Source organism: Mastomys coucha, unplaced genomic scaffold (assembly GCF_008632895.1).
Source record: "Mastomys coucha isolate ucsf_1 unplaced genomic scaffold, UCSF_Mcou_1 pScaffold15, whole genome shotgun sequence".
Lineage (NCBI taxonomy): Eukaryota > Metazoa > Chordata > Mammalia > Rodentia > Muridae > Mastomys > Mastomys coucha.
The window spans coordinates 63,356,048-63,371,437 of NW_022196897.1; the positions used below are offsets into that span (position 1 = coordinate 63,356,048).

A 15,390-nucleotide genomic window follows, 5' to 3' on the forward strand; every position below is an offset into this window, starting at 1 on the left:
TGGACTTTACACATCAACCTTTATTTTAACAAGTTAAAATTACTTCAGGCTGATCAAAAAAGTCAGATATGCTTCTTATTGAACACAATAGTTGAAACTGGTAACTAATATTTTTGAAGCTGTAATACTACTTCATGAGGATGTTGCTTCTTTTAAATACCGAATAAGATCTTCTCTCTCACTCTTCTTTTTGATACCAGCAAAGACCATTTTAGTGCCAGGGATGTATTTCTTTGGGTTCTCCAAATACTCCATCAAGGTTTCTTCTGACCAGATAACACCTACAAAGTTGAAAATATGTCTTAAGTCTTCGCAGTCACATTCGTAGGGCTTGGTGTTTGATATAACCCACATATGTGAAAAGGGGCAGGAGGGGTGAGGAGTGCTCATCCATTACGTGCAGGTGCTGCAAGATGCTTCTTTAAAAAAAAAAAAAAAGTTTTGAAGGCCACGCATGGTGGTGCAAGCCTTTAATCCCAGCACTTGGGAGGCAGAGGCAAGAAGACCTCTTTGAGTTCAAGGCCAGCCTGGTCTACATGAGATCCAGGTCAGACATGGCTATTTTGAGACTGTGTCTCAAAAAAGAAAAAAAAAAAAAAAAGAATTAAAAAAGTTTGAAACCAGGGAGAGGTGATGATTGTACAGCTTTGTACAACATCCTGAATGCTAAAATGTTAATAAATTACATACTGTGAAAGAGCTAACTAAATGCTGGCTGACAAGTTTCACTTCAATTAAAAATAAATAAAAAGAAATTAAAAATAGCCGGCCATGGAGTACATGCCTAGAATCCTAGCACGTGCAAGAGGATCATAGTGAATTTGAGGCCAAATGGTTTGCAAGTGAGTTCAAAGTCAGTCTGGACCATATGCTGAGACCCTTGTCAAATAAAACCCTCTGCAAATACTAGTGATTTCATATTCTGCTCTGTTTGATGTTAGGGCACCAATAATGTTCAAAATAGAGTTGTACTTTTTTGTTTGTTTTTTTGAGACAGGGTTTCTCTATGTATCCCTGGCTGTCCTGGAACTCACGCTAGACCAGGCTGGCCCCGAACTCAGAAATCCACCTGCCTTTGCCTCCCAAGTGCTAGGATTAAAAGCGTGTGCCACCACCACCAGGCAGAGTTGTACTTTAAGAATATTTGATGTGCTAATCTAAGTATATTTATATGTGCACACACACACACACACAAGGAACAAATTGTTTTGCAAATATACTAGTCTTTTCTAGCTGCTTTTAATCCCAATTCTAAAACAGCTTCTTACTTTACTGTTTAACTGCCCTCTACCAACAAACAACTAACAAATTATTAAATGTATTTTTCCTCATTAATTAATTTACTTTACAGCCTGATCGAAGCCCCTCCTTTCTTCCCAGTCCTGCCCTCCCTCACACCCTGTCCCCCACCCCCCCTATCCCCTTTTCCTCAGAGAAAGGGAAGCCCCTCATTGGTACCAACCCACCCTGGTACATTAAGCAGCACTTGATGGAAACAGACGCAGAGAGTGCATCCTTCTGGAAGAATGGAGGGAAGGATTGAGGGAGCCTGAGGGATCAAGGACACCACAAGAAGGCCTACAGAGTAAACTAACCTAGGTTCATGGACTCCCAGAGACTGAACAATTAAAAAAAGAACATGCATGAACTGGATCTAGACCCTCTATGCAGATGTTAAATGTACTTTTAAACTACATACTCCCCAACTTTGTTAATAATCACTACTACAAGTACAAGCACTGCTGCTATTGTGCCATTAAAATATTCTCTTCTTAGGCTTAGACTTTTTCAATATATGATTTTTTTCAAAAACTCCTACTTTTTCAAGATAAATATAACATATAAAATAAACATATAAAACAGTCTACATGGGCAAAAACCTATGCCATGAATGACTGCTTGTTCTTCTGATCTAAAGGATAATGAGTCATGTGAATCTAGATTCCATCACAAAAAAGAAATCAATAAAATCAATTTCAATAAACAGGAGCAGGACAGTCCATTTTCAATGAAAAAAGTCAAGTCAATCGCTACAATGCCAAACCATGCACATCCTTTTCGGCAACAAAATGACTGCGTGCCGCCTGCAGCTGCTGGCCTTTACCTTTGTTCTTGTTCGCATCAGTGTAAGAAAATCCTGGTGCTTGTCCTGTCTTTCGGCCGAAGAGGCCCCAGAGATTTGGGCCGGTCTTGTGTTTCCCGCCCTTCTCCACTGTGTGGCACTGAGCACACTTCTGAACAAAGATCTTCTTGCCTGCTTCAGCATCTCCCATTTTGCTCTGCAATAAGACCTTAAACCACAGACCAAAGAAAGTATCAGATTTGCGAATCTAGAAAAAAAAACAAAAACTGGGAGATGGATCCTATTACTTTGAAGTGATTGCTAATGATATTACGCAAAAAAAATAATAATAACATTTAATCATGTTACTAGAACATTTCAGTGCTCAAAAAGAGATGCAACTTTACAGCATCCAATCTTACAATCATCTGGTTCATCTGGCATTTGCTGTTGTTTTGGTCACACTATGTAGCCCTGGCTGGCCTGCAACTTTCTATGTAGACCAGGCTGGCCTCTATCTCACAGTGATCCACCTTCATCTGTTTCCTGAATTAAAGGTGTGTGACACCACAGCCATCTAATCATAACCTTTTTTTTTTTTTTTTTTTTGGTTTTTCGAGACAGGGTTTCTCTGTGTATCGCTGGCTGTCCTGGAACTCACTCTGTAGACCAGGCTGGCCTCGAACTCAGAAATCCACCTGCCCCTGCCTCCCAAGTGCTGGGATCAAAGGCGTGTGCCACCATCGCCCGGCCTAATCATAACTTCTTCATAAACTATTGATATAAAGCTAGTTTTACCTCTGCCTTCAAACAATTATACTACATTAAATACATATGCAAAAATATGTGAAACATGGGGGAGTCTCTTAACAGAACAAACATGATAGAACAAAATATAATACCATGTTACATATTCATAGCTGACAAACATCAGAAATTAAAATCATACAGAAAAAAAGGGGAGGCTCCTATCAGATATATATAAAAATGATTTTTTAAATTACTTTACACTCTTATCTGTAAACTAGTCTACCAGATTAGACCAAACATTACCTGAAAATAATAAAAAATAACATTACTGATCTCAAGTCTCACAGTACTTAATATTAATAAAACAAACTATATGAAGATCTTGTTGTGTAATAAGAGATATAAACAAGATTCTGAACAAGGTGCTTCAGTGACTGCTAAAAAACTTAGGTGAGCAATTACATCGTAAGTTGAACTTTGAAGGCAGAGGAGAAGGCAGGTAAAGTGAGTTGGGTCCCTAACACTCCTGTAAAAGCTGGGCATAGCAGAGCATGCCTCTAATCCCACTGCTGTGAGGATGGAGAGAGACAGATCTCCAGAGCTCTGGCAACCCAGCAACCAGGGCTCTGGGCTTAAGTGTGAGAGCCTGTCTCTAAGAGTAAGATGGAGAAAGAATCCAGGCAGACATTCCATCCTGGGGCCTCCATGCATGCCTGCACACACAGCTCAACCACAGACATACATACTACATGCACGCACGCATGCACACACCACACACTGGCACACACATCGACCACACGACATCTGATGTGATAATGGTTGGCCTACCTGGACTTTGTGTCTGTGAAGAATGAGCACAGGAGAGTTCGTGATTAAAACAGATTTAAACATAATTACTATTACTAAAATCATAAAACTTTTTAACAGTACAGTCCCAAAGAAGATATTTATTTGTATAATCCTACTAAGAAACAAAAATATTTACATTAACTAATCTGACAAACTTGAAAAATGCAGTATTGAATAATGAAAGTCACTACATAAAGGTGAAATCGGTACCATCTGAATTTTTAAAAATATGAACAGTAGCCAGTAACTATTATTAATTCACATCAAAAAAGGAGGCAGTTTTTGGAGTGCAGCATTCAAAACCAAATAATTTAGTATTCAGTGATTAGGTCTGAGAGAAATCAGGATAAGAGAAACCTTATTTTATGGAAGAGAAGATGACAACATTCCAAACAGTATTCAAAATATTACATTTAGTTTCTATATGTATATGCTCTATAAATTACCCAAATATTTTAAAAACTCCATAAAGGAGATAAATTCCTCCACAAAAGGAAATGAATGGCAACTTGTAAAATACATATACATTATAAACTATAAAGTCTAGATCATGTAAAAACAATTTACCATTAAAGTACTAATGAGGGAGTCTTTATTCCTGACCTTCTTTATAAGGCAGTTGATTTTATGACAATTAAATGATACTAATAACTTAGGAAGCTTTACTTAAAAGTTATATATTTTACATCAAACTCATTTGCCAAAACTACCCATGTTCAGTGTTCAAAGCACCAATGTCATATCACAACTTTTGCTGTCTTTAATAGTAAAGGATTATTGTTGAGACAGACATTGATGGTCCTGTTCCAGGCAAAATAAAACCAACAGATTCAGCAGTGACAAGAAAGAAATTGACTTGTCCTAAAACTATTTGGACCTCTGCCAGTATCTGCTTTTTTACTGTCTTTTGCTTGTTTTGAGACAGAGTCGTTTTATGCAGTCCTTTTTAGGTGACCTCAGAGTCACTTCCTAGCTCATGCTGGCTGCTTTCAAACTCGCAGCCTTCCCGTCCCAGCCTTCTGAGTGCCGAGGCCCACGTGACCGAGATTACAGGAAGAAGACAGAGGCAAAAAGGTGTGATGTGTCCAAGGAGGAGGGCTACTTGGACGCCATCTCAATGATATTAAGTAGCAAGAGTAAGAAACATTTTTGTGCCGTGAGTTAAAAGCCCTTTGTGTACCATTAACTCAATGAAGACTCACAACAGCTCTGGGAGACAGTTACTGTTCCTGTAGTTTTACAGATGAACAAGTCAAGGGACCTGCAAATTGTCCTGTTTCAGGACACAAGCGATGGGTACAGCAGAGAAATCAAGGGATGGAGTAGCATTAACTCTCTAATCCCTTTGAGTACTTTGTTGAATACTTACAACTAAAGCATAATCTATGCTTAATTGTTTTTTCCCCAGATGAGCACTTCAAGAAGGCTGGATGATATCAGCCCCTGGGGCAAGCCTCCGAGTAAGGAGTTGACCAATGCATCCGGGACTCCACAGTTTTTTGTGTGTGCTTTTATTTGGTTACATTTGGTGTGGGTTTTGTTCGTCTGTTTGGGTTTTTCTGTTGTTTTCTTTCTGGGTACTGTTTTGTTTTCTTGGTTTGGAGGATTTGGTTACACTGGCTCTTTTGTTTGCTTTTTGAGAAAGAATGTGGCTGTGTAAGGAAGAGAAAGAGAATCTGGAAGGGGAAGACTACGATCAAAATAAATTTAAATTATTTTAAATAATAATTAAATAATTAATAGTAAGATAATAAAGGTTTGGTGAAATCCTATTTTGTTGTTTGCTTGTTTTTGTATTTGAGTGGTGCCAAGGCTCACACCTAGGGCCTCTCACACACTAGGTAAGCCCCCCTCTCACCTTTCAGGCCTTAAATAGGTTTCAATACTGCTAAACACTGTGGAGCAGTGACTAACTTTTCATGAACATAAAGTCAATGTGAGAACTATCAAGGCACCAACAGCAGGAGGTAGGGGAAGATCTCTTGCCTATTTTAAGAAGTACTAAACAGATGCAAAAAGAAAACACAAAACTGACTTTTCCACGTGGTTGTGAAGGGTTGGGCGAGGTAATGAGGGAATCGCCTCACTAGGTCTATGTGTCCTTCAGAGTTGTCTGCCGTCCTTCTCCCTTGGCAGTGGCTATAATTATACCCAGGAGTTGGGACAAGAATCCAGCTTCCTAAATGCCCAGCCCTCCACCTCGATGCCAACCTCTGGCCAACATCAGTGGAAAGTTTTACCAAGCGATCTTCACCGCCCCAGTACCCGAGGCGCTACAGAGGGTCCCATCAACACATCCTTCTGTTGTTCACAACTGAAGCCTTGGCCCCGCTGGGCTGGGGACCGTTGAACGCTCCTCTCTGGGTCCACCTAGGCCCTTGTTGCATCCGCCCATAATCAGGGGTCCCAGGCCCAATCTGCCCAGCTGACTCTCTTCCCATCGGCCAGCACCTACCACGATCACAGCAGCGATGCCCTGTGCCACCCTTGGTCCACTGAGGCAGTGAGGCCGAGGTTTAAGGGGCGACTGCCGTGCCGTGGACTCCTCTTACAGGCGGGATCCAGCACCAGCTGATGGCGGGCTCCATCCTCGCTGCTGATTGGCTGTGAGATCCCGTGGGACTCCCAACTCTCGCAGAGGCTGGATGTCCTCTAACTCATAACTGTCCAGGGCCTGGTTTGGTTTCTTCGCCTTTTAGGCACACAAAGACCTAAACTATCTCTGTATACTTACAGTATGTACAAAGTTTTGAGTAAAGCAGCAATTTTTGAATGGCCCAAGAACATATAGGTGGCTACAGTCAAATCACATTGATAAAATGCTTACTCTAAGCAAAACATTGTGTCAGCTACTCTTAAAAGTATTGAACGAACCCTGTTCATGAATTACAGTCTGGCTATGGCAAGGGGCTACAATACAACAAACTTATTGTAACAAAATTATTGCAAAATAAACTCAATGTGGTGGCACACTCCTGTAATTCCACCCTCAGGAGACTAAGGCAGGAGGATCGCCATGAGTTTGGGGTCAGCTTATATCACAAAGTGAGTCCTTGTCTCAAAGGCATTAAGAAAAACACTGTCAATAATTTAACTATTTCAATCATTCTTAATTATAAGCAATTGTATTTTAATTGAAATGGCCACAGTCACCAAATGATGACTGAAACCACTCTAAATGATACCTGTCCCTTTCAAGCTTGTCCCTGACGCCTAGGTCCTTTTTCCCTACTTCCACCAGGCGGTGAAAAACCTCTGACATGTGCTCTTCCTGCTGTGCTATTCTGCTTGACATCAGCCCCAAGCCCCAAATCAGCAAAGCTAAAGACCAGGGATCGAGACCTCTAAAGAAGTGTGTCAAAAATGAATCTTTTCTCCTGAAAAAAAAAAAAAAAAGATAGATAGATCACTTACTATGTCATCAGTGGTAGGTGACCTGCTCTAAATTGAATGTGATGGCACTTACTTAACCTCACTCCTCCTGGATCAACTATGTGAATTTCTACCTCACTTTAACCTTGTCTTTGATTAGGACAAGGTAAGGCTACAGGTCCCTCTTCAGGGAGCTAGAGAAAACTGTTCTAAGATGGGCGAAGGAGAATGAGACCATCTCGAACTTCATTATAAACCCACCTGGATGCTCACTGAGACACCCCAGGGCTGTGGCTGCTGGCAGCTGAGATGGAGATGTCTGGAACAGACCATAACAAGAGCCAAAACCATCTCCACTTATTCCTAGAAAAGACATGGATAATTCTCCATTTATAAGCTCACCCCCTCAGCCAGGCCCAGTGGTTGAAGTCCTATTTATCATAATCACTCATGCTGTTCAAACTTCAAATTGAATGTAAGGCCAGCCTGGGATACCTAGTTGAGACTGCATCTCAAAACAAATAGTATAAACTGGAGCTTTATCCAGTAAAGCCTAGAACAAACAGGGTCCTACGTTCAATCCCTACTAATGAAAAAGCAAAAACCTCTTATTCCCCACGTCTTTTTCTCTATAGCTACAACTCCCTGATCCCCATAGATTGAAAGGTTGGTATGCAAGTCTGTTTCCCACTTTTTTAGTTTTCTTGAGACAAGGAACTCACTCTGTAGACCAGGCTGGCCTCGAACTCAGAAATCCGCCTGCCTCTGCCAAGTGCTGGGATTAAATAAAGGCGTGCACCGCCACCGCCCAGCTCGTTTCCCATTTCTTACACATTGGGCGAGGGAAAAGAATCTCTTCCACTGCTCAACTGGTGCTCAGTCTTGCTATTGGTTCCACATTTCATAGAAGGGAAACAATCCTGTTTAGGGCAAAATCAGGGAAAATGTAATGAATATACTAAAACATACCTAACAGAACCATTCAAATACAGATTTAAATGATACAGAATTAAATGTCTTTCCTATAGTTTTCCAGTGCTTCTCTTGAAGGAAATAACATAAGCTCTAAATTTTCAGGATGAGAATCAATATCCTTATTTTACAGTCATTGCAGTTTAAGAAAACTGTTTCCCACTAGATGGCGCTGGTGTGCAAACTGTCTTACTCAATCTTTGCACTCCTCACATCAATAAAATGATTACATTATTTTCACTCGATTGGTCTTCCTAAGACAAGGAAAAGTGGAATCTTAGGACAAGTTACTCCCTGTACTTTCTAAGCTGAAAGTAAACAAAACACTCCTTTCACAGAGTGTAATACCAGGAAAAATGATTGTAACCCCCGTGTCAAAATCATTGTAACATCCATAAGTCCTGACACTTAGAGACTACTAGTTAGACAATACAGAAGTTGGCTTTGGGCACTATAGTTAAAGGGAAGTGGAAAATTAATGTCTCCTGTGCCTTTGTACACATGTATTTTATTTGGTCCCTGAACTATGAGCTCTATATAATCATTAACTACACGAGGCTAAACTGTTAACTTCATGGTAGAGGAAAGAGTGGCCATTTGTTTGCTACTTTATTTCTTGTGTGGAGCACAGTATTCAACACATAATTAAAAGTCAAAAAGTTTAGTTTCCAATTGTGGTGGTATAGATCTCTAATCCCAGCATTTGGGAAGCCAGGACAAAGAAGATGTAGTTAAAAGCCAGCCTGTGCTATATAGGGAAACCCTGTGTTGCTGAGTGCTGGAGAGATGGCTCAGTGGTTAGGAGCACTGATTGCTCTTCCAGGGGATCCAGGTTCAATTCCCAATCCACACACGGCAACTCACAACCAGTGGTAACTTCAGGTTCTGGGAATCCAATGCCTTCCTCTGACCTCCACAGGTAGTGCTAACACAAGGTACACAGATGGTAAGTTTAGGCAAAACACACATAAAATACAGTTAGATAAAAATCTTCAGAAAAAATAAAGTCGATTGAGTGAATGGATGACCTCACTAATTATGCCTGGCAACTGCTCTAGTTAGTATGTAACATTATCTCTACTCTACAGTAGAGGATTTCACAAGATTCAGTGACAAGATGGTTTTCCTCCACCACTGAGTCTCTAACTCTCAGCATGCCTGATTGATGCATGATAAATATGGATGTATTTGACTTCATAGATGGCCAGATCTCAGCAGCCTCGGTATGGGCGTTTTAGAAGGTTCCTAGCCTAGCTCTGTGATTCCTGTGCTACTAAAGGCTAACCCACTCTTTGGTTCTAAATGCCTGTTCACCTCATCACCAAGATTCACTAGTCAGCCATGGAAGCCAGTGGGCATTTTGCACTTTGCTTGGGCCCTCTAATTTCTCCTAGTTCTCAGGTGTGCAGCCCATCCCTCTCCCTGCTCCTGCATCTTGGAAGGGCTGCCGGAGCTGAGTAGATCACACACACACACACACACACACACACACACACACACACACACACCTGCCTCTGGGCCTAGTTCTGTTACCTGTGCATCTTAACTTTGAGCTTCAGATTTCTTCATCTCTAAAAATAGGGGTAGGAATCCATGGTTGTAAAAGGCTCCTTTCTACCATCAGACTCTACAGTTTTAACTCTTAGTCAGTATTCTATTGCTGTGAAGAGATACACCATGACCATGGTAACTCTTATAAAGGACAGCATTTCAATGGGGCTAGCTTACAGTTTCTGAGGTTGAGTCCGCTGTCCATGGCAGGAAGGATGGCAGCAGGCAGAGATAGTAGTGCTGGAGAAGCAGCTGACAGTTCTACCTCCCGGTCCAAAGACAAGAGGAAAAGGAAGGGCTGCTTCTGAAACTTCCAAAGCTCAATGACACACTTCCTACAACAAGGCCACACCTACTCTAACAAGGCCACACCCACTCCAACTGGTCCTACCTCCTAATCCCTCTCAAATAACACCACTCCCTAAAGACCACTCTGAAATATGAGCCTGTGGGGCCATTCCCATTCACACCACTACAAACTCTGTCTATAGGGATGCTTAAGTGAGCTTATGGTCAAAATGGTGATGAAGACTCTGTTTTCACCAAAGTTTCAGACAAACTTCCCCAGGTCTTCTGCTTAACTAGATCCAACTTCCAGCTTTCTGTTCTAGGGGAATCTAATTGGAGGACAAATCCTGATAAATCAGTTTCATCATAATTCTTATCCTTGATGCCTGACTGCTATTAATGTCTTATCACTTACTACTTATGCCTGTCTACAGCTTGGAAGGAGATCTACCAAGAGATTCTCTTACCACTGATCTTCAGAAATTGTACTTAAACTAACTATACACTGCCCTCCATTTATCTTACTGGAACCAAGTCCAGTCTCTCTCCATTACTGCGAGAACCCAACGCAATGGTCCTTTGTACCTGTCACTATGGACCATTATAAGTAAAGTCTGCCTATTATTTTGTATATTTTTGGTTTGGTGCTTTTGCTGACCTCAAATTTACTATGTAGCCCGTGAAGCCTCACATGTAGCAATCTGATTATACAAGCTTAGAAGAAGCCAGCTTTGGGAAGGCTTTTAAGAATCAAGCAGGTGGATCTATTTAGCCACAAGGCAAGCTGGTTCTCATAAACCCATTCTTGATTTCCCTGGGACCAAAGATTTGAGATTGCTCAGAGTCCACCGTGGCGCCAGGGGGCGCTGCACAACACTCCCGGAAGCCCTCAGACCTCGCTGCTGGACGCACCTGCCTTCCCGCTCCCCGCTCTTCCGGAAGCGGAGCTACGTACCGGCGTGCAGCCGGCCGGGAAGGTGCCGGGAAGGTGCCGGGTGAACAGTCTGCAGGGGGCTGCGCCTGACCTCCGCGTGGGGCGCCATGGACGACGCCGGCAGCTCCGGAGGCAGCGGAGGCTTCCGCCCGGGCGTAGACAACCTGGATGAGCCGCCCAACAGCCGCATCTTTCTAGTGATCAGCAAGTACACATCCGAATTGGTGCTGAGGGAGCGCTTCTCGCCCTTCGGAGACATCCAGGACATCTGGGTGGTGCGCGACAAGCACACTAAGGAGTCCAAGGGCGTCGCCTTCGTCAAGTTTGCGCGCAGCTCACAGGCCTGCCGGGCTATGGAGGAGATGCATGGACAGTGCCTTGGTCCCAACGACACCAAGCCCATCAAGGTGCGGGACTGGGGTGCCTGGGTTAGCGTGTGTGAGGTAGAGATGCCCAGGTTGGGATGTTTGGGATATGTGTGCCCGGGCTTGAGGGTGCCCGCGAGGGGACGGCGGTGTGGGTTGGGGTCTCTCCCTCCCCTTTGCTGCACCGGGGATGCTTGCTGTGCATCTGGTGCGTCGGGGATGGCTTGGAGGAATGGATCCCCGCCCTCTGGCCAAAGGAGCCTCTTTCTCTGGAAACAGATTGGGTAGCCACAGCCAATGAGAGCACAGCTGTGGCTGTCCTGCTAAGTCAGTCGACCTCCTGCCCCTCCTCTTCATGTCTATTTTGAAAACTTTTCTGAGCTTCCTCTCTCGGACACTGTAATTATCTTCGCGACTAGATAATTTAATTTTAGGGTTTTTTTTCTCTCTCGTGTATTTTTTACAAAGTTTGAAGGATCTCTTAAGTAAAAAATATTCCAGCACCATGCCTATAACCAGAAAATTATCAAAGTAAAAGTATTTTGTGGCAAGCTATGCTATACTAGAAAGGGGCAAACCTAGAAAACGGTGCGGGGGTGGGGGAAATTCTGGTTTTGGTTTTATAAGAATGCCATTTACGAGTGTTCGTGGACTGTGGGTTGGAGCTTCTCCAGCCTCTCTCTGCTGCACCTGAGATGCTGTTTGTCAGGAAAGGGGTTAAGCTTTTATATATATATATATATATATATTAGAATAAAGTTTATTTAGGGCATGGGGAGGGGAGTTAAGAGGATAGTAGAGGCAGAGAGTGAGTGAGTAGAAGAGTAGAGGCTGGCCATGAGCACTTGGAGAGAGAGGGAGAAGAGAATGGGGAGAGAAGAGGGAAGGGAAGCTGGATACCTCATTACGGATGTATTGACTAGATTAACTTAGAGTTGGCCATTTCTTCTAATACCATTAGTAGTGCTTGACAGATGATGGGTTTTACTGAAGAAATGACTAAATAGACTCCGTAGGATATGTCCATGGTTTTCTCACACTTCAGTGGTACATTACCCTCCTTAAAGGAAATACACACACACACACACACACAGGTCCTTGTGAATAAGGTGATCAGTATCACCTTAAGGCCTGCCTGGCCTACAGTAGCCAGGGTTATATAGTGAGACCCTGTCTCAAAATAAAAGTGTAAAAGTTGAAATGTATTTGGAAGAAAAACTGAAGATTAGTATTATTTTAAAAAAAAGAAAAAAGAAATCACTGCAATAAAGATTACTTTTGAAAAAAATTCCTAAGACCTTGTCATTTTAATCTGAGCTGTATACCTGTATTACAAAGCAATATGCTTAAGGAATGGGAATATATTCAACGTTATTCTGAAGGCATTCTATGCTTCTTAGGTTTTCATTGCCCAGTCCCGATCATCAGGAAGTCACAGGGATGTTGAAGATGAAGAACTCACAAGAATCTTTGTTATGATACCAAAGTCCTATACAGAAGAAGACCTGAGGGAGAAGTTCAAGGTACTTGTATGTTAGCATCATAGCTCCACCCTCCACATTGCACATTTACTAACAGCTGGGCAGTAGTAGCGTTCATCGTAAGATATAGGTTGAGAAAATGAAGTGCAAACCCAGAGTATATTCATTAAGACCACACAGCTACAGGTAGTAGCACTGAAATGTAAACCCACGCCACCCCCAGATCCTGCTCTCAAAATTCCAAAGCACTTGTTGGTTCTCACTTGTCCTGCCTCTCCACAAAGTGAGTCACAGGCCTGAGCACTGCGCTGTGTTGGCTAATACTGATCATGGCCTGTGCTCTGTTGATATCACACTTATTCACAGCAAGGTCTGTCCTAAGATTGACCTTCCGTGTGGACCACGGTTATGGGAAAAGGTGACAGTTCTGAGCTGCTAATCAGGGGAAATGGCTTTTGAAAATAATTTAAAATCTTTGTAGGCATGTAGGCTTTCTCAACAGAAACTCAACAAGGTTTTCATTGTTTTGAGGTGTTTTTTTCCTTATGGTATTCTCTTCTGTTTAACCTCTTAACACTGTGAGTATGAGGTGGGTGACAAGCAAGAAGAAAGAAGCTAGCAGGAAAAACTTAATTTTCATGTGTCTTTGGCCCTACTCCAGTTGACCTTCAAAACTAACAGATTCCAAAAATTTTTATTCATACTTCCTCCAGTAGTAAGAAAATATTTACCTATCTTTTTCTAAGAGAACAATGAAACACCTTAGTCTAAATAGATATTAAACTTGTTTACAAGAGAATTTTGTAAAATACATACTAAATGGCATCCTATGAGTTTATAAGCCTGCATGTCTTCCAGCACTAAACATTACTGCGTGTTTCTCACAAATACTAATTTTTCTGACTAAGCAATTATGTTATGCTTTTGAACTGATCCTCAAAAGAGCATCCAGTTATTCACAATACTGTTAGAGACACTTAAACATTTTCAACTGATATTGCTGAGTATTTAACGCATCCTAGACTCACATGCATTTAACCTAGATTATTCTGTTTAACCTTTAGCAGTCCAATGAGGTCAGAGGTGCTGAAGATGCTGGCAGAAGAGAGTAAACTGCTTGGTTACTGAATGGCTGAGCTAGGGCTGACTCTCAGAATCTCAGTTCCAGAGCCCTCCCACCCCTCTACTGAGTGAGGCAGTGTAGACAAGTCTTTCTCTCCCAGCTTAGTTTCTCTGAGGCTTAGGGAAGATCTCTGTAGGCTCAGCTTCATTGTCTGCCAAATCGGCAGTATAGAATGTGTGTGTCACCTTGAAGGATTGCATTGTTTGCAAGCACAAGACAGAAATAAGTATAAATTTAAGTTTTGGACTATCGTTTCCGTTATTAATTGTGAGTCTCCTAAGGCCATCTCTTTTGACTCTTGTAGGTGTATGGAGATATCGAGTATTGCAGCATTATTAAGAATAAAGTCACTGGAGAAAGTAAAGGCTTGGGCTACGTGCGCTATTTAAAACCATCACAAGCTGCCCAAGCAATAGAAAACTGTGATAGAAGTAAGAATGGGCTTTTAAAGTTTTATTTTATGTGTCTGGTGGTTGTGCCTACATGTACGTCTGTGTGCCTACAGAGGCCAGAGGAACATCAGATCTGGAACTGGAGTTACAGATGGGGGTGATCCACCATGTGGGTATTGGGAACAGAACCCAGGTCCTCTGTAAGAGCCACAAGTGTTTGTAACCACTGAGCGATCTTTTCAGTTCCAGAATAATCCTTTGTTTTTAACCTTACTAGAAGGCCTTTAAAAATAAATTCTCATTATTATAACAGCTTTACATTGCTACACTATGTAAGCAGTGTAGCAGGTATTTGTATATATCCAGGCTGAAAACATTTTGCATGGATGAATCAGTCATGCACTGATGCCATCCAGAGAAATGTGACCGTCTGAATACTCGATAGTAAGCTCAGGACACTCCTGGGCTTATTGTTTGCATAAACTTGGGGCTTTAAAAAATATTTTGTAATTTAAAGTATTGAAAATTGACTTACCTTTTTAGGTTTTTAAAAATATTTTTCTTTGTTGTTTTTCTTAAGACCGAGTCTCGTTGTGTGGCCCGGCCTGGACTTTAACTTGTGCTGTTCCTGCCTTGGTCTCCGAGGTGTCTGCTGTACAGGCGAATGCCACTATGCCCAGCAAATTTTACTCTATTTGTTCCTATGTGACCTAAGCCCTAACAAGGATTTACTATACTAACAAACAAACAAACAAATTAAGGAGGGGGTTGGTAAGATTTGCTATCACGGGTAAATAATTTGAAGCTATAGTGGCAAATTGTTGGATGTTTAATGTTATATATAAAGTTGACTTTGGCAAATAAGAAGTGTACTAAATTACTGCACTTTCGACTATTATAAAAATCTATATATACAGGAAAGAGTTGCTGTTGATCAGTAGAATTCTTATTTGCCTCTAAAGTCCACACCATGATTTTCTTCTTAAGTTTTTCTAAATTTCTCAGTCAGTCTTAACTGGCTTCCTATGGTTTGTTCCTCAATATGCTAAGAGGAAGATATAAGTGAAGTACCTGGTAGCACCAACATTTAAAGCTTTTATCTATATTGAGTATCTAAGAGCTAGGAGATAAGCAAGAGAAGAGTTTTTTTGAGCCAGGCGGTGGTGGGGCACGCCTTTAATCTCAGCATTTGGGAGGCAGAGGCAGGAGGATTTCTGAGTTTGAGGCCAGCCTGGTCTACAGAGTGAGTTC

The 15,390-nt window shown here is 41.8% G+C and overlaps 2 protein-coding genes across 5 annotated transcripts in view; one reads left to right on the top strand and one right to left on the bottom strand.

Annotated features, from left to right (window-relative positions):
- Positions 1-6,287, bottom strand: LOC116090342 (cytochrome c, testis-specific). 2 transcript variants are annotated; one of them, XM_031370691.1, is made up of 3 exons: positions 6,117-6,287; positions 2,105-2,330; positions 1-281 (listed from the first exon to the last, which is right to left on the bottom strand). In XM_031370691.1, the coding sequence occupies exons 2-3, from the start codon at positions 2,271-2,273 to the stop codon at positions 133-135; spliced, it is 318 nt and encodes a 105-aa protein (XP_031226551.1). In that variant the 5' UTR covers positions 2,274-2,330; positions 6,117-6,287; the 3' UTR covers positions 1-132. The 2 variants fall into 2 exon arrangements, with proteins under 2 accessions (XP_031226551.1, XP_031226550.1); XM_031370690.1 differs by having other exon boundaries at positions 2,105-2,291; positions 6,117-6,285.
- Positions 6,288-10,747: 4,460 nt separating this feature from the next.
- Rbm45 (RNA binding motif protein 45) overlaps positions 10,748-15,390 on the top strand; it is an 18,012-nt gene continuing 13,369 nt past the window's right edge. For 2 of the 3 annotated variants that reach the window (XM_031370693.1, XM_031370694.1), the window contains exons 1-3: positions 10,748-11,185; positions 12,544-12,666; positions 14,052-14,178. In XM_031370693.1, coding sequence (XP_031226553.1) covers positions 10,886-11,185; positions 12,544-12,666; positions 14,052-14,178 — 550 coding nt within the window. In that variant the 5' untranslated portion in view covers positions 10,748-10,885. The remainder of the gene's footprint in view (positions 11,186-12,543; positions 12,667-14,051; positions 14,179-15,390) is intronic. The other variant, XM_031370692.1, reaches the window with a different exon arrangement.

Excerpts from the sequence above, each read along its gene's own strand:
- LOC116090342 (XM_031370691.1), bottom strand. The coding sequence starts at position 2,273 with ATGGGAGATGCTGAAGCAGGCAAGAAGATCTTTGTTCAGAAGTGTGCT. Across the intron at positions 282-2,104 it reads TGATGCGAACAAGAACAAAG|GTGTTATCTGGTCAGAAGAA; the intron begins GTAAAGGCCAGC and ends TCAACTTTGTAG.